At 46.6% G+C, this 24,912-nt stretch overlaps 1 protein-coding gene across 1 annotated transcript in view; it reads right to left on the reverse strand.

Annotated features, from left to right (window-relative positions):
- LOC115126842 (papilin-like) overlaps positions 1 to 21,733 on the reverse strand; it is a 112,633-nt gene extending 90,900 nt beyond the window's left edge. The window contains exons 1-2 of the mRNA XM_065025037.1: positions 21,392 to 21,733; positions 13,209 to 13,271 (exon numbers count right to left, since the gene is read on the reverse strand). Coding sequence (XP_064881109.1) covers positions 13,209 to 13,265 — 57 coding nt within the window. The 5' untranslated portion in view covers positions 13,266 to 13,271; positions 21,392 to 21,733. The remainder of the gene's footprint in view (positions 1 to 13,208; positions 13,272 to 21,391) is intronic.
- Positions 21,734 to 24,912: the final 3,179 nt, after the last annotated feature.

A 24,912-nucleotide genomic window follows, 5' to 3' on the forward strand; every position in this document is an offset into this window, starting at 1 on the left:
TACCTCACCACTACCCTGTCATCTACCTCACTACTATCCTGTCACCACTATCCTGTCATCTACCTCACCACTATCCTGTCACCACTATCCTGTAATCTACCTCACCACTATCCTGTCATCTACCTCACCACTATCTTGTCATCTACCTCACTACTATCCTGTCATCTACCTCACTACTATCCTGTCACCACTATCCTATCATCTACCTCACCACTATCCTGTCATCTACCTCACCACTATCCTGTCATCTACCTCACCACTATCCTGTCACCACTATCCTGTCATCTACCTCACCCCTATCCTGTCATCTACCTCACCCCTATCCAGTCATCTACCTCACCACTATCTTGTCATCTACCTCACCACTATCTTGTCATCTACCTCACAACTATCCTGTCATCTACCTCACCACTATCTTGTCATCTACCTCACTACTATCCTGTCATCTACCTCACTACTATCCTGTCACCACTATCCTGTCATCTACCTCACCACTATCCTGTCACCACTATCCTGTAATCTACCTCACCACTATCCTGTCACCACTATCCTGTCATCTACCTCACCCCGGTCCTGTCATCTACCTCACCACTATCCTGTCACCACTATCCTGTCACCACTATCCTGTCATCTACCTCACCACTATCCTGTCACCACTATCCTGTCATCTACCTCACTACTATCCTGTCATCTACCTCACTACTATCCTGTCATCTACCTCAGCACTATCCTGTCATCTACCTCACTACTATCCTGTCATCTACCTCACCACTATCCTGTCATCTACCTCACTACTATCCTGTCATCTACCTCACCACTATCCAGTCATCTACCTCACCACTATCCTGTCATCTACCTCACCACTATCCAGTCATCTACCTCACCACTATCCTGTCACCACTATCCTGTCATCTACCTCACCACTATCCTGTCACCAATATCCTGTCATCTACCTCACTACTATCCTGTCACCACTATCCAGTCATCTACCTCACTACTATCCTGTCATCTACCTCACCACTATCCTGTCATCTACCTCACCACTATCCAGTCATCTACCTCACCACTACCCTGTCACCACTATCCAGTCATCTACCTCACCACTACCCTGTCACCACTATCCTGTCATCTACCTCACCACTACCCTGTCATCTACCTCACCACTACCCTGTCACCACTATCCTGTCATCTACCTCACCCCTATCCTGTCATCTACCTCACCACTACCCTGTCACTACTATCCTGTCATCTACCTCACCACTATCCTGTCATCTACCTCACCACTATCCTGTCATCTACCGCACTACTATCCTATCATCTACCTCACCACTATCCTGTCATCTACCTCACCACTACCCTGTCATCTACCTCACCACTATCCTGTCATCTACCTCACCACTATCCTGTCATCTACCTCACCACTATCCTGTCATCTACCTCACCACTATCCTGTCATCTACCTCACCACTATCCTGTCATCTACCTCACCACTATCCTGTCATCTACCTCATCACTACCCTGTCATCTACCTCACCACTTCCTGTCACCACTATCCTGTCATCTACCTCATTACTATCCTGTCATCTACCTCACCACTACCCTGTCATCTACCTCACCACTATCCTGTCATCTACCTCACCACTATCCTGTCATCTACCTCACCACTATCCTGTCATCTACCTCACCACTACCCTGTCATCTACCTCACCACTACCCTGTCACCACTATCCTGTCATCTACCTCACCACTATCCTGTCATCTACCTCACCACTATCCTGTCATCTACCGCACTACTATCCTATCATCTACCTCACCACTATCCTGTCATCTACCTCACCACTACCCTGTCATCTACCTCACCACTATCCTGTCATCTACCTCACCACTATCCTGTCATCTACCTCACCACTATCCTGTCATCTACCTCACCACTATCCTGTCATCTACCTCACCACTATCCTGTCATCTACCTCACCACTATCCTGTCATCTACCTCACCACTACCCTGTCATCTACCTCACCACTACCCTGTCACCACTATCCTGTCATCTACCTCACCACTATCCTGTCATCTGCCTCACCACTATCCTGACATCTACCTCACAACTATTTTATTTTGACCCATCTTCCAATAGGTGCTCTTCTTTGCAAGGCATTGGAAAACCTCCCTGGTCTTTGTGGTTGAATCGGTGTTTGAAATGCACTGCTCGGCTGAGGGACCTTACAGATCATTGTAAATGTGGGGTATAAAGCTGAGGTAGTCATTCAAAAATCATGTTAAACACTATTATTGCACACAGAGTGAGTCCATGCAACTTACGTGACTTGTTAAGCAAACTAACTCATTTTGGCTTGTCATAAAATAGGGGTTGAATACTTATTGACTCAATACATTTCAGTTTTTAATTTTTAATCCATTTGTGTCACGCCCTGTTTCACCTGTCCCTGTGATTGTCTCCACCCCCTCCAGGTGTCACTTATTTTCCCCAGTGTATTTATCCCTGTGTTTGTCTCTCTGTACCAGTGTATTTATCCCTGTGTTTCCTGTCTCTCTGTACCAGTGTATTTATCCCTGTGTTTCCTGTCTCTCTGCCAGTGTATTTATCCCTGTTTCCTGTCTCTCTGTGCCAGTGTATTTATCCCTGTGTTTCCTGTCTCTCTGTACCAGTGTATTTATCCCTGTGTTTCCTGTCTCTCTGTACCAGTGTATTTATCCCTGTGTTTCCTGTCTCTCTGTACCAGTGTATTTATCCCTGTGTTTCCTGTCTCTCTGTACCAGTGTATTTATCCCTGTGTTTCCTGTCTCTCTGTACCAGTGTATTTATCCCTGTGTTTCCTGTCTCTCTGTACCAGTGTATTTATCCCTGTGTTTCCTGTCTCTCTGTTCCAGTGTATTTATCCCTGTGTTTCCTGTCTCTCTGTACCAGTGTATTTATCCCTGTGTTTCCTGTCTCTCTGTGCCAGTGTATTTATCCCTGTGTTTCCTGTCTCTCTGTGCCAGTGTATTTATCCCTGTGTTTCCTGTCTCTCTGTTCCAGTGTATTTATCCCTGTGTTTCCTGTCTCTCTGTACCAGTGTATTTATCCCTGTGTTTCCTGTCTCTCTGTACCAGTATATTTATCCCTGTGTTTCCTGTCTCTCTGTGCCAGTGTATTTATCCCTGTGTTTCCTGTCTCTCTGTACCAGTGTATTTATCCCTGTGTTTCCTGTCTCTCTGTACCAGTGTATTAATCCCTGTGTTTCCTGTCTCTCTCTACCAGTGTATTTATCCCTGTGTTTCCTGTCTCTCTATACCAGTGTATTTATCCCTGTGTTTCCTGTCTCTCTGTACCAGTGTATTTATCCCTGTGTTTTCTGTCTCTCTGTACCAGTGTATTCATCCCTGTGTTTCCTGTCTCTCTGTACCAGTGTATTTATCCCTGTGTTTCCTGTCTCTCTGTACCAGTGTATTCATCCCTGTCTCTCTGTAACAGTGTATTTATCCCTGTGTTTCCTGTCTCTCTGTACCAGTTTATTTATCCCTGTGTGTCCTGTCTCTCTCTACCAGTGTATTTATCCCTGTGTTTCCTGTCTCTCTCTACCAATGTATTTATCCCTGTGTTTCCTGTCTCTCTGTACCAGTTTATTTATCCCTGTGTTTCCTGTCTCTCTCTACCAGTGTATTTATCCCTGTGTTTCCTGTCTCTCTCTACCAATGTATTTATCCCTGTGTTTCCTGTCTCTCTGTACCAGTGTATTTATCCCTGTGTTTCCTGTCTCTCTGTACCAGTGTATTTATCCCTGTGTTTCCTGTCTCTCTCTATCAGTGTATTCATCCCTGTGTTTCCTGTCTCTCTCTACCAGTGTATTTATCCCAGTGTTTCCTGTCTCTCTGTGCCAGTGTATTTATCCCGGTGTTTCCTGTCTCTCTGTACCAGTGTATTAATCCCTGTGTTTCCTGTCTCTCTCTACCAGTGTATTTATCCCTGTGTTTCCTGTCTCTCTCTACCAGTGTATTTATCCCTGTGTTTCCTGTCTCTCTGTGCCAGTGTATTTATCCCTGTGTTTCCTGTCTCTCTCTACCAGTGTATTTATCCCTGTGTTTCCTGTCTCTCTGTGCCAGTGTATTTATCCCTGTGTTTCCTGTCTCTCTGTGTCAGTGTATTTATCCCTGTGTTTCCTGTCTCTCTGTGCCAGTGTATTTATCCCTGTGTTTCCTGTCTCTCTCTACCAGTGTATTTATCCCTGTTTCCTGTCTCTCTGTACCAGTGTATTTATCCCTGTGTTTCCTGTATCTCTGTACCAGTGTATTTATCCCTGTGTTTCCTGTCTCTCTGTACCAGTGTATTTATCCCTGTGTTTCCTGTCGCTCTCTCCCAGTGTATTTATCCCTGTTTCCTGTCTCTCTCTACCAGTGTATTTATCCCTGTGTTTCCTGTCTCTCTGTACCAGTGTATTTATCCCTGTGTTTCCTGTCTCTCTCTCCCAGTGTATTTATCCCTGTGTTTCCTGTCTCTCTCTACCAGTGTATTTATCCCAGTGTTTCCTGTCTCTCTGTGCCAGTGTATTTATCCCTGTGTTTCCTGTCTCTCTCTACCAGTGTATTTATCCCTGTGTTTCCTGTCTCTCTGTACCAGTGTATTAATCCCTGTGTTTCCTGTCTCTCTCTACCAGTGTATTTATCCCTGTGTTTCCTCTCTCTGTACCAGTGTATTTATCCCTGTGTTTCCTGTCTCTCTGTACCAGTGTATTTATCCCTGTGTTTCCTGTCTCTCTCTATCAGTGTATTTATCCCTGTGTTTCCTGTCTCTCTCTACCAGTATTTATTTATCCCAGTGTTTCCAGTGTTTCTCTCTGTGCCAGTGTATTTATCCCTGTGTTTCCTGTCTCTCTGTACCAGTGTATTAATCCCTGTGTTTCCTGTCTCTCTCTACCAGTGTATTTATCCCTGTGTTTCCTGTCTCTCTCTACCAGTGTATTTATCCCTGTGTTTCCTGTCTCTCTGTGCCAGTGTATTTATCCCTGTGTTTCCTGTCTCTCTCTACCAGTGTATTTATCCCTGTGTTTCCTGTCTCTCTGTGCCAGTGTATTTATCCCTGTGTTTCCTGTCTCTCTGTGTCAGTGTATTTATCCCTGTGTTTCCTGTCTCTCTGTGCCAGTGTATTTATCCCTGTGTTTCCTGTCTCTCTCTACCAGTGTATTTATCCCTGTTTCCTGTCTCTCTGTACCAGTGTATTTATCCCTGTGTTTCCTGTATCTCTGTACCAGTGTATTTATCCCTGTGTTTCCTGTCTCTCTGTACCAGTGTATTTATCCCTGTGTTTCCTGTCGCTCTCTCCCAGTGTATTTATCCCTGTGTTTCCTGTCTCTCTCTACCAGTGTATTTATCCCTGTGTTTCCTGTCTCTCTGTACCAGTGTATTTATCCCTGTGTTTCCTGTCTCTCTCTCCCAGTGAATTTATCCCTGTGTTTCCTGTCTCTCTCTCTACCAGTGTATTTATCCCTGTGTTTCCTGTCTCTCTGTACCAGTGTATTTATCCCTGTGTTTCCTGTCTCTCTCTACCAGTGTATTTATCCCAGTGTTTCCTGTCTCTCTGTGCCAGTGTATTTATCCCTGTGTTTCCTGTCTCTCTCTACCAGTGTATTTATCCCTGTGTTTCCTGTCTCTCTGTACCAGTGTATTAATCCCTGTGTTTCCTGTCTCTCTCTACCAGTGTATTTATCCCTGTGTTTCCTCTCTCTGTACCAGTGTATTTATCCCTGTGTTTCCTGTCTCTCTGTACCAGTGTATTTATCCCTGTGATTCCTGTCTCTCTCTCCCAGTGTATTTATCCCTGTGATTCCTGTCTCTCTCTCCCAGTGTATTTATCCCTGTGTTTCCTGTCTCTCTGTACCAGTGTATTTATCCCTGTGTTTCCTGTCTCTCTGTACCAGTGTATTTATCCCTGTGTTTCCTGTCTCTCTGTACCAGTGTATTTATCCCTGTGTTTTCTGTCTCTCTGTACCAGTGTATTCATCCCTGTGTTTCCTGTCTCTCTGTACCAGTGTATTTATCCCTGTGTTTCCTGTCTCTCTGTACCAGTGTATTCATCCCTGTCTCTCTGTAACAGTGTATTTATCCCTGTGTTTCCTGTCTCTCTGTACCAGTTTATTTATCCCTGTGTGTCCTGTCTCTCTCTACCAGTGTATTTATCCCTGTGTTTCCTGTCTCTCTCTACCAATGTATTTATCCCTGTGTTTCCTGTCTCTCTGTACCAGTTTATTTATCCCTGTGTTTCCTGTCTTTCTCTACCAGTGTATTTATCCCTGTGTTTCCTGTCTCTCTCTACCAATGTATTTATCCCTGTGTTTCCTGTCTCTCTGTACCAGTGTATTTATCCCTGTGTTTCCTGTCTCTCTGTACCAGTGTATTTATCCCTGTGTTTCCTGTCTCTCTCTATCAGTGTATTTATCCCTGTGTTTCCTGTCTCTCTCTACCAGTGTATTTATCCCAGTGTTTCCTGTCTCTCTGTGCCAGTGTATTTATCCCTGTGTTTCCTGTCTCTCTGTACCAGTGTATTAATCCCTGTGTTTCCTGTCTCTCTCTACCAGTGTATTTATCCCTGTGTTTCCTGTCTCTCTCTACCAGTGTATTTATCCCTGTGTTTCCTGTCTCTCTGTGCCAGTGTATTTATCCCTGTGTTTCCTGTCTCTCTCTACCAGTGTATTTATCCCTGTGTTTCCTGTCTCTCTGTGCCAGTGTATTTATCCCTGTGTTTCCTGTCTCTCTGTGTCAGTGTATTTATCCCTGTGTTTCCTGTCTCTCTGTGCCAGTGTATTTATCCCTGTGTTTCCTGTCTCTCTCTACCAGTGTATTTATCCCAGTGTTTCCTGTCTCTCTGTGCCAGTGTATTTATCCCTGTGTTTCCTGTCTCTCTGTACCAGTGTATTAATCCCTGTGTTTCCTGTCTCTCTCTACCAGTGTATTTATCCCTGTGTTTCCTGTCTCTCTCTACCAGTGTATTTATCCCTGTGTTTCCTGTCTCTCTGTGCCAGTGTATTTATCCCTGTGTTTCCTGTCTCTCTCTACCAGTGTATTTATCCCTGTGTTTCCTGTCTCTCTGTGCCAGTGTATTTATCCCTGTGTTTCCTGTCTCTCTGTGTCAGTGTATTTATCCCTGTGTTTCCTGTCTCTCTGTGCCAGTGTATTTATCCCTGTGTTTCCTGTCTCTCTCTACCAGTGTATTTATCCCTGTTTCCTGTCTCTCTGTACCAGTGTATTTATCCCTGTGTTTCCTGTATCTCTGTACCAGTGTATTTATCCCTGTGTTTCCTGTCTCTCTGTACCAGTGTATTTATCCCTGTGTTTCCTGTCGCTCTCTCCCAGTGTATTTATCCCTGTGTTTCCTGTCTCTCTCTACCAGTGTATTTATCCCTGTGTTTCCTGTCTCTCTGTACCAGTGTATTTATCCCTGTGTTTCCTGTCTCTCTCTCCCAGTGAATTTATCCCTGTGTTTCCTGTCTCGCCTCTAACCCTAGGAAGCTCTTTGCCACCTTCTCCTCCCTCTTGAATCCTCCTCCCCCTCCCCCCCCCTCCTCCCTCTCTGCAGATGACTTCGTCAACCATTTTGAAAAGAAGGTACGACATCCGATCCTCGTTTGCTAAGTCAAACGACACCGCTGGTTCTGCTCACTGCCCTACCCTGTGCTCTGACCTCTTTCTCCCCTCTCTCTCCAGATGACATCTCTGTCGTCTTGTGACGGCCGTGCCGCCCAACAACCTGCCCGCTTGACCCTATCCCCTCCTCTCTTCTCCAGACCATCTCCGGTGACCTTCTCCCTTACCTCACCTCGCTCATCAACTCATCCCTGACCAGCTGCTACGTCCCTCCCGTCTTCAAGAGAGCGAGAGTTGCATCCCCTTCTGAAAAAACCTACACTCGATCCCTCCGATGTCAACAACTACAGACCAGTATCCCTTCTTTCTTTTCTCTCCAAAACCCTTGAACGTGCCGTCCTTGGCCAGCTCTCCCGCTATCTCTCTCAGAATGACCTTCTTGATCCAAATCAGTCAGGTTTCAAGACTAGTCATTCAACTGAGACTGCTCTTCTCTGTATCATCGGAGGCGCTCCGCACTGCTAAAGCTAACTCTCTCTCCTCTGCTCTCATCCTTCTAGACCTATCGGCTGCCTTCGATACTGTGAACCATCAGATCCTCCTCTCCACCCTCTCCGAGTTGGGCATCCCGTGCGTCGGCCCACGCAGTGTATTTCCTCCCTGACAGGTCGCTCCTACCAGGTGGCGTGGCGAGAATCCGTCTCCTCACCACGTGCTCTCACCACTGGTGTCCCCCAGGGCTCTGTTCTAGGCCCTCTCCTATTCTCGCTATACACCAAGTCACTTGGCTCTGTCATAACCTCACATGGTCTCTCCTATCATTGCTATGCAGACGTATTTATCACAATTAATCTTCTCCTTTCCCCCTTCTGACGACCAGGTGGCGAATCGCATCTCTGCATGTCTGGCAGACATATCAGTGTGGATGACGGATCATCACCTCAAGCTGAACCTCGGCAAGACGGAGCTTCTCTTCCTCCCAGGGTAAGGACTGCCCGTTCCATGATCTCGCCATCACGGTTGACAACTCCATTGTGTCTGTCTCTCTCGTCCCAGAGCGCTAAGAACCTTGGCGTGATCCTGGACAACACCCTGTCGTTCTCAAATAACATCAAGGCGGTGGCCCGTTCCTGTAGGTTCATGCTCTACAACATCCGCAGAGTACGATCCCTGCCTCACACAGGAAGCGGCGCAGGTCCTAATCCAGGCACTTGTCATCTCTCCCGTCTGGATTACTGCAACTCGCTGTTGGCTGGGCTCCTGCCTGTGCCATTAAACCCCTACAACTCATCCAGAACGCAGTGTATTTATCCCTCTGGTGTTCAACCTTCCCAAGTTCTTCACGTCCCTGTGTTTCCTCCGCTCTCTCCACTGGCTTCCAGTTGTTTCGTCATCCGCTACAAGACCATGGTGCTTGCCTACGGAGCTGTGAGGGGAACGGCACCTCACTACCTCCAGGCTCTGATCAGGCCCTACACCCAAACAAGGGCACTGTATTCATCCCCTCTGGCCTGCTCGCCTCCCTACCACTGAGGAAGTACAGTTCCCCTCAGCCCAGTCAAAACTGTTCGCTGCTCTGGCCCCCAATGGTGGAACAAACTCCCTCACGACGCCAGGACAGCGGAGTCAATCACCACCTTCCGGAGACACCTGAAACCCTGTCTCTTTAAGGAATACCTAGGATAGGATAAAGTAATCCTTCTCCCCCTCCCCCTTAAAAGACCTAGATGCACTATTGTAAAGTGGCTGTTCCACTGGATGTCATAAGGTGAAAGCACCAATTTGTAAGTCGCTCTGGATAAGAGCGTCTGCTAAATGACTTAAATGTAAATGTAAATGTAAATGTCTACCAGTGTATTTATCCCTGTGTTTCCTGTCTCTCTGTACCAGTGTATTTATCCCTGTGTTTCCTGTCTCTCTCTACCAGTGTATTTATCCCAGTGTTTCCTGTCTCTCTGTGCCAGTGTATTTATCCCTGTGTTTCCTGTCTCTCTCTACCAGTGTATTTATCCCTGTGTTTCCTGTCTCTCTGTACCAGTGTATTAATCCCTGTGTTTCCTGTCTCTCTCTACCAGTGTATTTATCCCTGTGTTTCCTCTCTCTGTACCAGTGTATTTATCCCTGTGTTTCCTGTCTCTCTGTACCAGTGTATTTATCCCTGTGTTTCCTGTCTCTCTCTATCAGTGTATTTATCCCTGTGTTTCCTGTCTCTCTCTACCAGTGTATTTATCCCAGTGTTTCCTGTCTCTCTGTGCCAGTGTATTTATCCCTGTGTTTCCTGTCTCTCTGTACCAGTGTATTAATCCCTGTGTTTCCTGTCTCTCTCTACCAGTGTATTTATCCCTGTGTTTCCTGTCTCTCTCTACCAGTGTATTTATCCCTGTGTTTCCTGTCTCTCTGTGCCAGTGTATTTATCCCTGTGTTTCCTGTCTCTCTCTACCAGTGTATTTATCCCTGTGTTTCCTGTCTCTCTGTGCCAGTGTATTTATCCCTGTGTTTCCTGTCTCTCTCTACCAGTGTATTTATCCCTGTGTTTCCTGTCTCTCTCTATCAGTGTATTTATCCCTGTGTTTCCTGTCTCTCTCTACCAGTGTATTTATCCCAGTGTTTCCTGTCTCTCTGTGCCAGTGTATTTATCCCTGTGTTTCCTGTCTCTCTGTACCAGTGTATTAATCCCTGTGTTTCCTGTCTCTCTCTACCAGTGTATTTATCCCTGTGTTTCCTGTCTCTCTCTACCAGTGTATTTATCCCTGTGTTTCCTGTCTCTCTGTGCCAGTGTATTTATCCCTGTGTTTCCTGTCTCTCTCTACCAGTGTATTTATCCCTGTGTTTCTGTCTCTCTGTGCCAGTGTATTTATCCCTGTGTTTCCTGTCTCTCTGTGTCAGTGTATTTATCCCTGTGTTTCCTGTCTCTCTGTGCCAGTGTATTTATCCCTGTGTTTCCTGTCTCTCTCTACCAGTGTATTTATCCCTGTTTCCTGTCTCTCTGTACCAGTGTATTTATCCCTGTGTTTCCTGTCTCTCTGTACCAGTGTATTTATCCCTGTGTTTCCTGTATCTCTGTACCAGTGTATTTATCCCTGTGTTTCCTGTCTCTCTGTACCAGTGTATTTATCCCTGTGTTTCCTGTCGCTCTCTCCCAGTGTATTTATCCCTGTGTTTCCTGTCTCTCTCTACCAGTGTATTTATCCCTGTGTTTCCTGTCTCTCTGTACCAGTGTATTTATCCCTGTGTTTCCTGTCTCTCTCTCCCAGTGAATTTATCCCTGTGTTTCCTGTCTCTCTCTACCAGTGTATTTATCCCTGTGTTTCCTGTCTCTCTGTACCAGTGTATTTATCCCTGTGTTTCCTGTCTCTCTCTACCAGTGTATTTATCCCAGTGTTTCCTGTCTCTCTGTGCCAGTGTATTTATCCCTGTGTTTCCTGTCTCTCTCTACCAGTGTATTTATCCCTGTGTTTCCTGTCTCTCTGTACCAGTGTATTAATCCCTGTGTTTCCTGTCTCTCTCTACCAGTGTATTTATCCCTGTGTTTCCTGTCTCTCTGTACCAGTGTATTTATCCCTGTGTTTCCTGTCTCTCTGTACCAGTGTATTTATCCCTGTGTTTCCTGTCTCTCTCTCCCAGTGTATTTATCCCTGTGTTTCCTGTCTCTCTCTACCAGTGTATTTATCCCTGTGTTTCCTGTCTCTCTGTACCAGTGTATTTATCCTTGTGTTTCCTGTCTCTGTGTCAGTGCAGTGTATTTATCCCTGTGTTTCCTGTCTCTGTACCAGTGTATTAATCCCTGTGTTTCCTGTCTCTCTCTACCAGTGTATTTATCCCTGTGTTTCCTGTCTCTCTCTACCAGTGTATTTATCCCTGTGTTTCCTGTCTCTCTGTGCCAGTGTATTTATCCCTGTGTTTCCTGTCTCTCTCTACCAGTGTATTTATCCCTGTGTTTCCTGTCTCTCTGTGCCAGTGTATTTATCCCTGTGTTTCCTGTCTCTCTGTGTCAGTGTATTTATCCCTGTGTTTCCTGTCTCTCTGTGCCAGTGTATTTATCCCTGTGTTTCCTGTCTCTCTCTACCAGTGTATTTATCCCTGTTTCCTGTCTCTCTGTACCAGTGTATTTATCCCTGTGTTTCCTGTCTCTCTGTACCAGTGTATTTATCCCTGTGTTTCCTGTATCTCTGTACCAGTGTATTTATCCCTGTGTTTCCTGTCTCTCTGTACCAGTGTATTTATCCCTGTGTTTCCTGTCGCTCTCTCCCAGTGTATTTATCCCTGTGTTTCCTGTCTCTCTCTACCAGTGTATTTATCCCTGTGTTTCCTGTCTCTCTGTACCAGTGTATTTATCCCTGTGTTTCCTGTCTCTCTCTCCCAGTGAATTTATCCCTGTGTTTCCTGTCTCTCTCTACCAGTGTATTTATCCCTGTGTTTCCTGTCTCTCTGTACCAGTGTATTTATCCCTGTGTTTCCTGTCTCTCTCTACCAGTGTATTTATCCCAGTGTTTCCTGTCTCTCTGTGCCAGTGTATTTATCCCTGTGTTTCCTGTCTCTCTCTACCAGTGTATTTATCCCTGTGTTTCCTGTCTCTCTGTACCAGTGTATTAATCCCTGTGTTTCCTGTCTCTCTCTACCAGTGTATTTATCCCTGTGTTTCCTGTCTCTCTGTACCAGTGTATTTATCCCTGTGTTTCCTGTCTCTCTGTACCAGTGTATTTATCCCTGTGTTTCCTGTCTCTCTCTCCCAGTGTATTTATCCCTGTGTTTCCTGTCTCTCTCTACCAGTGTATTTATCCCTGTGTTTCCTGTCTCTCTGTACCAGTGTATTTATCCTTGTGTTTCCTGTCTCTGTGTCAGTGCAGTGTATTTATCCCTGTGTTTCCTGTCTCTGTGCCAGTGTATTTATCCCTGTGTTTCCTGTCTCTCTGTACCAGTGTATGTATCCCTGTGTTTCCTGTCTCTCTGTCCCAGTGTATTTATCCCTGTGTTTCCTGTCTCTCTGTACCAGTGTATTTATCCCTGTGTTTCCTGTCTCTCTGTACCAGTGTATTTATCCCAGTGTTTCCTGTCTCTCTTGGCCAGTGTATTTATCCCTGTGTTTCCTGTCTCTCTGTCCCAGTGTATTTATCCCTGTGTTTCCTGTCTCTCTGTACCAGTGTATTTATCCCTGTGTTTCCTGTCTCTCTGTGCCAGTTCGTCTTGTATGTTTAGTCAAGTCAACCAGCGTGTTTTCCCCGTATTCCTTTTCCTCCCGGTTTTGACACTACTTTCTGAAGGCACTGGATCGATCCAAAGGACAGGGGGTGCTGTATGTGACTTCTGTATGATCATATATAACACCTTACTGTAACTAGGTTAGATGTGACCTCTGTATGATCATATATAACACCTTACTGTAACTAGGTTAGATGTGACCTTTGTATGATCATATATAACACCTTACTGTAACTAGGTTAGATGTGACCTCTGTATGATCGTATATAACACCTTACTGTAACTAGGTTAGATGTGACCTCTGTATGATCGTATATAACACCTTACTGTAACATATAGGTTAGATGTGACCCCTGTACCTGACTATTTGTATTCACGGAATATAATAACAACATTATACAATACTACTCAGATGAACATCACGTCTGCTTACCATCAGAGCTGGAGCCAGGAACAGCTGCAGAGCAGACAGATACCACAGCATCTTCATCTTTCACTGGTGGAGATGAAAGGACAACAAGTTAGTCATATAAAGTTATACTGTCGTTGTTCTAATACCTGTAGACCTTCTAGTCTGTAGACCTTCTACTCAGTAGACCTTCTACTCAGTAGACCTTCTAGTCTGTAGACCTTCTAGTCTGTAGACCTTCTACTCAGTAGACCTTCTACTCAGTAGACCTTCTAGTCAGTAGACCTTCTAGCCTGTAGACCTTCTAGTCTGTAGACCTTCTAGCCTGTAGACCTTCTAGTCTGTAGACTTTCTAGCCTGTAGACCTTCTAGCCTGTAGACCTTCCTTCTAGTCTGTAGACCTTCTAGTCAGTAGACCTTCAAGCGTGTAGACCTTCAAGTGTGTAGACCTTCTAGTCTGTAGACCTTCTAGCCTGTAGACCTTCTAGTCTGTAGACCTTCTAGTCTGTAGACCTTCTAGTCTGTAGACCTTCTAGTCTGTAGACCTTCTAGTCAGTAGACCTTCTAGTCAGTAGACCTTCTAGTCTGTAGACCTTCTAGTCTGTAGACCTTCTAGCCTGTAGACCTTCTAGCCTGTAGACCTTCTAGCCTGTAGACCTTCTAGTCTGTAGACCTTCTAGTCAGTAGACCTTCAAGCGTGTAGACCTTCAAGTGTGTAGACCTTCTAGCCTGTAGACCTTCTAGCCTGTAGACCTTCTAGCCTGTAGACCTTCTAGTCTGTAGACCTTCTAGCCTGTAGACCTTCTAGCCTGTAGACCTTCTAGTCAGTAGACCTTCTAGTGTGTAGACCTTCTAGTCTGTAGACCTTCTAGTCTGTAGACCTTCTAGTCTGTGTGGAGGCTATATACAGGGGATACCGGTACCGAGTCCGTGTGGAGGCTATATATAGGGGATACCGGTACAGAGTCAATGTGGAGGCTATATACAGGGGGTACTGGTACCGAGTCAGTGTGGATACTATATACAGGGGAAACCGGTACCGTGTCAATGTGGAGGTTATATACAGGGGGTACCAGTACAGAGTCAATTTGGAGGCTATATACAGGGGATAACGGTACAGAGTCAATGTGGAGGCTATATACAGGGGGTGCCGGTACTGAGTCAATGTGGAGGCTATATACAGGGGGAACCAGTACCGAGTCAGTGTGTGGGGTTACAGGTTAGAGGTCATTTGTACATGTAGGTAGGGGTGAAGTGACTATGCATAGATAGTAAACAGCGAGTAGCAGCAGTGTCATTGTCCGGTGGCCATTTGATTAATTGTTCAGCAGTCTAATGGCTTGGGGGGTAGAAGCTGTTAAGGAGCCTTTTGGTCATAGACTTGGCGCCCGGTACCGCTTGCCGTGCGGTAGCAGAGAAGTCTATGACTTCGGTGACTGGAGTCTCTGACAATTTTATGGGCTTTCCTCTGATACCGCCTATTATATAGGTCCTGGATGGCAGGAAGCTTGGCCCCACTGATGTACTGGGCCGTACGCACTACCCTCTGTAGTGACTTACGGTCAGAGGCCGAGCAGTTGCCATACCAGGCGGTGATGCAACCGGTCAGGATGCTCTCGATGGTGCAGCTGTAGAACTTTGAGGATCTGAGGACCCATGCCAAATCTTTTCAGTCTCCTGAGGGGGAATAGGTTTTGTTGTGCCTTCTTCACGACTGTCTTCGTGTTAATGGGGGCCTGTTCGGCCCTCCTATTCCTGTAGTCCACGATCAGCTCCTTTGTCTTGCTCACATTGAGGGAGAGGTTGCTGTCCTGGCACCACACTGCCAGGTCTCTGACCTCCTCCCTATAGGCTGCCTCATGACTGTTGGGGATCAGGTCTAACACTGTTGTGTTGTCAGCAAACTTAATGATGGTGTTGGAGTCGTGTTTGGCCACGCAGTCATGGGTGAACAGGGAGTATAGGAGGGGACTAAGTACACACCCCTGAGGGGCCCCAGTGTTGAGGATCAGCGTGGCTGATGTGTTGTTGCCTACCCTCACCACCTGGGGGCGGCCCGTCAGGAAGTCCAGGATCCATTTCCAGATGGAGGTTTTCAGTCCCAGGGAATTTAGCTAAGTGATGAGCTTTGAGGGCACTATGGTGTTGAATGCTGAGCTATAGCCAATGAACAGCATTCTTACATAGTAGGTGTTATTTTTGTCCAAATGGGAAAGGACAGTGTGGAGCGCAATTGAGATTACGTCATCTGTGGATCTGTTGGGGCGGTATGCAAATTGGAGTGGGTCTAGGGTATCCGGGAGGATGCTGTTGATGTGAGCCATGACCAGCCTTTCAAAGCACTTCATAGCTATCAACGTGAGTGCTGGGGGGCGGTAATCATTTAAGCAGGTTTCCTTGGGCACAGGGACTATGGTGGTCTGCTTGAAACATGTAGGTATTATAGACTCAATCAGGGAGAGATTGAAAATATCGGTGAAGACACTTGCTAGTGTATCAGCGCGTGCTTTGAGTACACGTCCTGGTAATCCGTCTGGCCCGCGGCTTTTTGAATGTTGACCTGTTTAAAAGGTCTTGCTCACATTGGCTACAGAGAGCGTTATCACCAGAACAGCTGGTGCTCTCGTGAATGCTTCAGTGTTGCTTGCCTCGAAGCGAGCATAAAAGGCATTTAGCTCGTCTGGTAGCCTCGCGTCCTGTTTTCCCTTTGTAGTCCGTAATAGTTGTCGAGCCCTGCCACATCCGACGAGTGTCACAGCCACTTATAGTCTGTTACAGTCTGTAGACCGTATACTCTGTATCCATATTTTTGTTTTTTTGTTTTTCACAGTGATGCTAAACGGAGCAGTGTGGGAGCTACAGTTCTGGCATTTACGTTGGAAGTTTTGGTCGGCTATGGCCAGCCAGCTAGCCAACCAACCAGCCAATCAACCAGCCAGCTAGCCAACCAACCAGCCAATCAACCAGCCAGCTAGCCAACCAACCAACCTCCAACCAACGAATCAACCAGCCAGCCAGCTAGCCAACCAACCAGCCAGCTAGCCAACCAACCAACCTCCAACCAACGAATCAACCAGCCAGCTAGCCAACCAACCAGCCAATCAACCAGCCAGCTAGCCAACCAACCAACCAATCAACGAATCAACCAGCCAGCCAACCAACCAACCAATCAACCAGCCAGCTAGCCAACCAACCAACCTCCAACCAATGAATCAACCAGCCAATCAACCAGCTAGCCAACCAACCAACCTCCAACCAACGAATCAACCAGCCAGCTAGCCAACCAACCAACCTCCAACCAACGAATCAACCAGCCAGCCAGCTAGCCAACCAACCAGCCAGCTAGCCAACCAACCAACCTCCAACCAACGAATCAACCAGCCAGCTAGCCAACCAACCAGCCAATCAACCAGCCAGCTAGCCAACCAACCAACCAATCAACGAATCAACCAGCCAGCCAGCTAGCCAACCAACCAACCAATCAACCAGCCAGCTAGCCAACCAACCAACCTCCAACCAACGAATCAACCAGCCAATCAACCAGCTAGCCAACCAACCAACCTCCAACCAACGAATCAACCAGCCAGCTAGCCAACCAACCAACCTCCAACCAACGAATCAACCAGCCAATCAACCAGCTAGCCAACCAACCAACCTCCAAATCAACCAGCCAGCTAGCCAACCAACCAGCCAATCAACCAGCCAGCCAGCTAGCCAACCAACCAACCTCCAACCAACGAATCAACCAGCCAGCTAGCCAACCAACCAACCTCCAACCAACGAATCAACCAGCCAGCTAGCCAACCAACCAACCAACGAATCAACCAGCCAATCAATCAGGTAGCCAACCAACCAGCCAATCAACCAGCCAGCTAGCCAACCAACCAGCCAATCAACCAGCCAGCTAGCCAACCAACCAACCTCCAACAAACGAATCAACCAGCCAGCCAGCTAGCCAACCAACCAACCAATCAACCAGCCAGCTAGCCAACCCAACCTCCAACCAACGAATCAACCAGCCAACCAACCAGCCAACTAGCCAACCAACCAACCTCCAACCAACGAATCAACCAGCCAGCCAGCTAGCCAACCAACCAACCTCCAACCAACGAATCAACCAGCCAGCCAGCTAGCCAACCAACCAACCTCCAACCAACGAATCAACCAGCCAGCCAGCTAGCCAACCAACCAACCTCCAAATCAACCAGCCAGCTATCAACCAGCCAACCTCCAACCAGAATCAACCAGCCAACCAACCAGCCAACCAACCAACCTCCAACCAACCAGCCAGCTAGCCAACCAACCAACCTCCAACCAACGAATCAACCAGCCAACCAGCTAGCCAACCAACCAACCTCCAACCAACAGCCAATCAACCCAGCCAACCCAACCAGCCAACCAGCCAACCAGGTAGCCAACCAACCAACCTCCAACCAACGAATCAACCAGCCAATCAACCAGGTAGCCAACCAACCAACCTCCAACCAACGAATCAACCAGCCAATCAACCAGCTAGCCAACCAACCAACCTCCAACCAACGAATCAACCAGCCAATCAACCAGCTAGCCAACCAACCAACCTCCAACCAACGAATCAACCAGCCAATCAACCAGGTAGCCAACCAACCAACCTCCAACCAACGAATCAACCAACCAACCTACATACCTCCCAGCCAGCCAACCAACCAACCAACCAACCAACCAGCCAATCAACCAGCCAGCCAACCAACCAACCAACGAATCAACCAGCCAATCAACCAGCCAGCCAACCAACCAACCAACCTCCAACCAACCAACGAATCAACCAGACAATCAACCAGCCAACCAACCAACCAACGAATCAACCAGCCAATCAACCAGCCAACCAACCTTCAACCAACGAATCAACCAGCCAGCCAACCAACCAACCAACCAACCAACCAACCTACAACCAACTTCCAACCAACGAATCAACCAGCCAACCAACCAACCAACGAATCAATCAACCAGCCAACCTACCTAACAACCAGCCAACCTACCTAACAACCAGCCAGCCAACCTAACCTCCAACCAGCCAGCCAATCTCAAGAGAGAAGGCACCACCAGCCCATCTATATCTGTAATGACTGAGAGAGAATTTGTGTTGGGAAACCAAACCATTACTTTGGACTTTCCCTTTCTGTAAATAAACAGAATAGTCAGCATTGGAACCAGAACCATCTGTACAGCAGAATAGTGCACAGCAACCTGGCCTTTCTCCCTCTCTCTGGACTTAATTGAGATTAAATATTGTCGCTACACTGTGATGTTCTGTGTGGTGATCAGCTGGACAGCCTGTTGTTTGTTTTCCTTGGCTGCTATGTTATCAGGGAAGCAGGAAACTGGCTGGCATATCCTGCTGGACCCAGTAGACTCTCTCTACCCCCTGAGGCTAGCCTGACTGACCCAGTAGACCCTCTCTACACCCTGAGGCTAGCCTGACTGACCCAGTAGACCCTCTCTACCCCCTGAGGCTAGCCTGACTGACCCAGTAGACCCTCTCTACACCCTGAGGCTAGCCTGACTGACCCAGTAGACCCTCTCTACCCCCTGAGGCTAGCCTGACTGACCCAGTAGACCCTCTCTACCCCCTGAGGCTAGCCTAGCCAGCCGAGTATTCTGGAGCTACCTGCCTACTATACTGGAGCTACCAGCCTAGTATACTGGTGCTACCTGCCTAGTATACTGGAGCTTACCCGCCTAGTATACTGGAGCTACCAGCCTAGTATACTGGAGCTACCAGCCTAGTATACTGGAGCTACCTGCCTAGTATACTGGAGCTACCAGCCTAGTATACTGGAGCTACATGCCTAGTATACTGGAGCTACCAGCCTAGTATACTGGAGCTACCAGCCTAGTATTCTGGAGCTACCTGCCTAGTATACTGGAGCTACCAGCCTAGTATACTGGAGCTACCAGCCTAGTATACTGGAGCTACCAGCCTAGTATACTGGAGCTACCAGCCTAGTATACTGGAGCTACCAGCCTAGTATACTGGAGCTACCAGCCTAGTATACTGGAGCTACCTGCCTAGTATCCTGGAGCTTACCCAGAGGGCTACAGGTAGCCTCCTAGCCTGGTCCAAGACCTGTTTGTGCTGTCTTTCCAACTCCTATTGTCATTGGCCACCAAACATAACGACCGTAGGAGTTGACATTGGCAAGACAGCACAAACAGGTCTGAAACCAGGCCACGCGTAGCCTACCGGACACCAACACACTCTACAAACACATTTAGCCCAGGTCAGGCCGCTGGATGGTTGGTGGGTGGACACTCCATGTGATTGGGCTAGAGGGGTAGAGTGGGGCAGAGCGGGGAGGCTGTGGGGTACAGAACGGGAGGCTGGGGGGGCAGAGCGGGGAGGCTGGGGGGCAGAGCGGGGAGGCTGGGGGGCAGGGCGGAGAGGCTGGGGGGCAGAGCGGGAGGCTGGGGGGCAGGGCGGGGAGGCTGGGGGGCAGAGCGGGGAGGCAGAACGGGGAGGCTGGGGGGCAGAGCGGGGAGGCTGGGGGGCGGGGCAGAGAGGCTGGGGGGGGCGAGAAGCTGGGGGGCAGAGTGGGAGGCTGGGGGGGCAGAGCGGGAGGCTGGGGGGGCAGGGCGGAGAGGCTGGGGGGGCAGAGCGAGAAGCTGGGGGGCAGAACCATCTTCTTAGCTTTGCTTTTCCTCAGGGGGCTTTTTCGTTTTTCAGTTAGTCATTATTTTGTTTTCATCTTATGTTTGTTGTGTAGTCATGCCTGCCCCCTCTCCCCCTATCTGGCGCTCGACGGTCCATCATTACACACACCTGTCACCAAGGTTACGTGCATCAGCGATTCATGGGACTCACCTGGACTATTTTACTTCATTGATTGCATCCCCTCTATCTGTCACTTCCTCAGTTTCTTCCCCTTGTCTGCATTAATGTCGTTTTGTTTCCAGACCCTGTCCTTGTTCTGTTTCACTTCCAATATTTATTCAAATGTTCACTCCCTGTACTTGCTTCTCGTTTACCAGCGTCTGTCCTTACAGTAGTAAATATTTCAGCTTTTATTTGTATCGTTTTTTTCTCGTTTTTTCCCTGTAAAGCACATTGCGTTGCATTCCATGTCTGAAATGTGCTGTATAAATAAAGCTTGATTTGATTTGATGCTGCCAAGACGTCTGGGAGGCAGTGAGCGGCCGAGTCAGGGGCAACATAGCGGACACTGCTCGGGACTGACCGGAGTACCCATAATTGCACTCACTTGAAGCTTGTTATTGGTGTCAGCGTCTCTATGAACCTACTGTGCTCAACCTGTTAGGGCAAGGATTCAACTCTCACTAACGCTTCGAACACTCCCACAGCATCATTGCGTAAAATAGCACGCAGCATCATCTGGTTATGTATGCAATAACAGTTCAACATTCACCTCCTGCTACCATTTCTGTCAAGCCGTCTACGCATACTACGCATACTACGTTCGATAAATCCAAAGTATGCGCCACACCGAACGCACTTCAACTGCCTCCGCAACGCAATGCTGCAAGGCAAACGCAGCTTCATGGGAAATTAATGTAATTCTGGTGTACTACAATGCAACAACACTGTCGGTTGTGATCGAAGCGTAACACCACCAATGGACTGAGCTGCACAGACCCAATCCTTGTCCACAGTAGCAAAGACACATGCATGTAAAAACACACTTCGCACACGTGAGCGTCGAATACACACACGCGCGCACGCATACATACTGTACACACACTGAAGGAATGGTCCATCAAAAAAGTAATGCATATTGTGAATACCTTATTTAATCAGTGTTGTGATAACAGGAGACAGCAAGTACAGTTAAGTGTTTTTTTGTGTGTACATCCTGAACACTAAGTATTGCATAGAATAATATAGAAACAGGGAATTTTCTTTAGAGTGAAAAAAAAGTGATGCTGTCCACACCGCCAGTCTGTGCATGCTGCTGTTAAGAGTCCTGCAGCAGGGTGGAGAGGGCCAAAACCCTGTGGGGGAAACTATTTGCCAGAAGAAAAACTATAGGTAGCCTCCGTTTATCATCGGTGAATGCTGCTAACGTTAGTTCATTTGTAAACTCGGAAAGCCCAGTAGTAGGTTACAAATGTGAAAAACAACTCTTGGAAAAGTCTTGGTTTTACAGAAACTACCCAATAATTTGTTCTTACAATATGCCTCAAAATCCTAAATAAAAGTTGGTCGAATTTACCTGTTGAGCGTTTGTGCGTCCCTTGAACCGTCCAAAAGCACCTTGTGAATTTTCGCTGCGCTGCTGTTGTGGTGCCTCCGGTGTACAGGGGAGGGTTTTAGTTCTGGAGTATAGAGCCCTGTCTATGTCGTTGTAAGACAACCCCTGTTCTGAACAGGTTCTCTAGCTACTAGACACTTCTACTTTCTCTTTTTAATAACAGTATTATTGAAACCAGGAGAAACAGTCGAGTCCATAGCCACTGCAAGTAGTTTGTGGGTGCTGCAAATTGTTTTCTTCAAAGATGAGAGTTACCCGCGCTACAGACGCCTATTATTAAAGGCTCAGTCCACTACTTTTGTGGGGGAGGAAACGTTTTCTTTTCATTCGTGGGGGGTGGGGTGCTGCAGTACCCTTACTTCCAGCAACTGTGGTCCAGTCGGTGTTAAAACCTCCTCTGTCAGCGTCACTCAGGCTAACCGCATCTTGCCTTATCTTCGTGGTGGTGGTTACATTGCGCCTATGTGCAGAACGCAAATCGAGACTTTATTTTTGAGGCTATAATTTCAGATTGTAAAAAATAACTGTTAATGAAAGTTTGAAGATTTAAACATCCTTCTTCTCAGAATGAATATGCAGGATTAACTTTTAATTTGTTATTTTCGTTTTTACATGCCAGTGGTTATAGCATTACAATGAGTCTGGCATGGGGCGGCAGGTAGCCTAGTGGTTAGAGCGTTGGACTAGTAACCAGCAGGTAGCCTAGTGGTTAGAGAGTTGGACTAGTAACCAGCAGGTAGCCTAGTGGTTAGAGCGTTGGACTAGTAACCAGCAGGTAGCCTAGTGGTTAGAGCGTTGGACTAGTAACCAGCAGGTAGCCTAGTGGTTAGAGCGTTGGACTAGTAACCAGCAGGTAGCCTAGTGGTTAGAGCGTTGGACTAGTAACCAGCAGGTAGACTAGTGGTTAGAGCGATGGACTAGTAACCAGCAGGTAGACTAGTGGTTAGAGTGTTGGAGAAATTAATTATTTATTTTATTTAACTAGACACGTCAGTTAAGAATACATTCTTATTTACAGTGACAGCCTTAAAACAGTGGCTTAACTGCCTTGTTCAGGGGGCAGAACAACTGATTTTTTTTACCTTGTCAGCTCTGGGATTCAATCTAGCAACCTTTCGGTTACTGGCCCTACGCTCTAACCACTAGGCTACCTTCTGGTTACTGGCCCTACGCTCTAACCACTAGGCTACCTGATGGTTACTGGTCCAACGCTCCAACCACTAGGCTACCTGCTGGTTACTGGCCCTACGCTCTAACCACTAAGCTACCTGCTGGTTACTGGCCCTACGCTCTAACCACTAGGCTACCTGCTGGTTACTGGCCCTACGCTCTAACCACTAGGCTACCTGATGGTTACTGGTCCAACGCTCTAACCACTAGGCTACCTGCTGGTTACTGGCCCTACTCTCTAACCATTAGGCTACCTGCTGGTTACTGGCCCTACGCTCTAACCACTAGGCTACCTGCCGGTTACTGGGCCTACGCTCTAACCACTAGGCTACCTGCTGGTTACTGGCCCTACGCTCTAACCACTAGGCTACCTGCTGGTTACTAGTCCAACGCTCTAACCACTAGGCTACCTGCTGGTTACTAGTCCAACGCTCTAACCACTAGGCTACCTTCTGTCTCGGCAGTTAAGGATCATAAAAGGAGAGAAATTAAATATAGCAACGTAATACATCTGAGGTTGAACATGTCAACCATACACTATAAATAAGGGGTGTCATTAAGCCTAAAGCATGAACGGCTTCAAGGCAGATAATCACTAACAATTAGTTGTGTTTTCCCACACATTTTGGATAATTTTCCTTCAGGAAATGAAATACAGAAATGGGAAAGGAACCACGAGAGGAACTAAATATAATCGGAAAGAAAGACCTTGTGAAAGAGACGTTTAGACGTTGACTTGTTAATATTTGTTGTATCCATGACCATTGATCCCTACCATGTCTCTTGTTAAACTACCACTTGAGGATCAGTTAGTAAACAGAGACGATTAGTTAGTTTAGTAAACAGAGACGATTAGTTAGTTTAGTAAACAGAGAGGATTAGTTAGTTTAGTAAACAGAGACGATTAGTTAGTTTAGTAAACAGAGACGATTAGTTAGTTTAGTAAACAGAGACGATTAGTTAGTTTAGTAAACAGAGACGATTAGTTAGTTTAGTAAACAGAGACGATTAGTTAGTTTAGTAAACAGAGACGATTAGTTAGTTTAGTAAACAGAGAGGATTAGTTAGTTTAGTAAACAGAGACGATTAGTTAGTTTAGTAAACAGAGACGATTAGTTAGTTTAGTAAACAGAGACGATTAGTTAGTTTAGTAAACAGAGACGATTAGTTAGTTTAGTAAACAGAGACGATTAGTTAGTTTAGTAAACAGAGACGATTAGTTAGTTTAGTAAACAGAGACGATTAGTTAGTTTAGTAAACAGAGACGATTAGTTAGTTTAGTAAACAGAGACGATTAGTTAGTTTAGTAAACAGAGACGATTAGTTAGTTTAGTAAACAGAGACGATTAGTTAGTTTAGTAAACAGAGACGATTAGTTAGTTAGTTAAACAGAGAGGATCAGTTAGTTAGTTAAACAGAGAGCTTATTTTGGGTTTTAAAAAACAGGAAACCGCCAGAGCCTGTACAAAGACTGTGTTTAAGAAAACTACCTCCATGTGTTCCCAGAACCGGCTTCCCCTCCCCACCACGTCTCTTTCAGGGGTGAGGTTTCTCTCCTCTCTTTCGGGTGGGGTGGGGGGGGTTGAGGTCATTTTACTAGCACAGTGATTTTAGCTTCAACTCGTTTTTAGGCAGAAATACCGAAAACAAACTGCTATTATGGACAGCCCAGTAGTACCTAGTGGTAGATCTGCTCTGTGGAATTATGGGTAAAATTACTTTTTTATTTGTCGCATGCGCCAAATACCTTACCGTTAAATGCTTACTTTACAAGCCTTTAAACCATCAATTCAAGATCCACTATGAGATTTCTCCCTCCGCATGTAAACAGAATGAGCGATATAACATTCTCAATAACGACCAATGGTAGTTTTCACATCATCATCCAGATCTTTATTACATTATTATTTTCTCTTCAATTACATTGTTGTTGTTGTTGAATCGTTCAACTTGATCATAAAGAGCTTTGATACATTTTTATAATTTAGGACCTGGATGTTTTCCCGAAATTATGTCATTGAAATTTAAGGGAATTAAGTCGTCAAATTGTAGGGAAAGCATGTAATGGTCTCTGATGAAAGACCAAATAAGACAGTAGTGCTATAAAGTGGTCATCACTCAGACTTGGGTCTAGCTAGAGGGGGAAGACTTGGGTCTGTGATAGCCAGAGGGGGAGGACTTGGGTCTAGCTAGAGGGGGAGGACTTGGGTCTATGATAGCCAGAGGAGGAGGACTTGGGTCTAGCTAGAGGGGGAGGACTTGGGTCTATGATAGCCAGAGGGGGAGGACTTGGGTCTATGATAGCCAGAGGG

The sequence above is a fragment of the Oncorhynchus nerka genome, linkage group LG12 (assembly GCF_034236695.1).
Source record: "Oncorhynchus nerka isolate Pitt River linkage group LG12, Oner_Uvic_2.0, whole genome shotgun sequence".
Lineage (NCBI taxonomy): Eukaryota > Metazoa > Chordata > Actinopteri > Salmoniformes > Salmonidae > Oncorhynchus > Oncorhynchus nerka.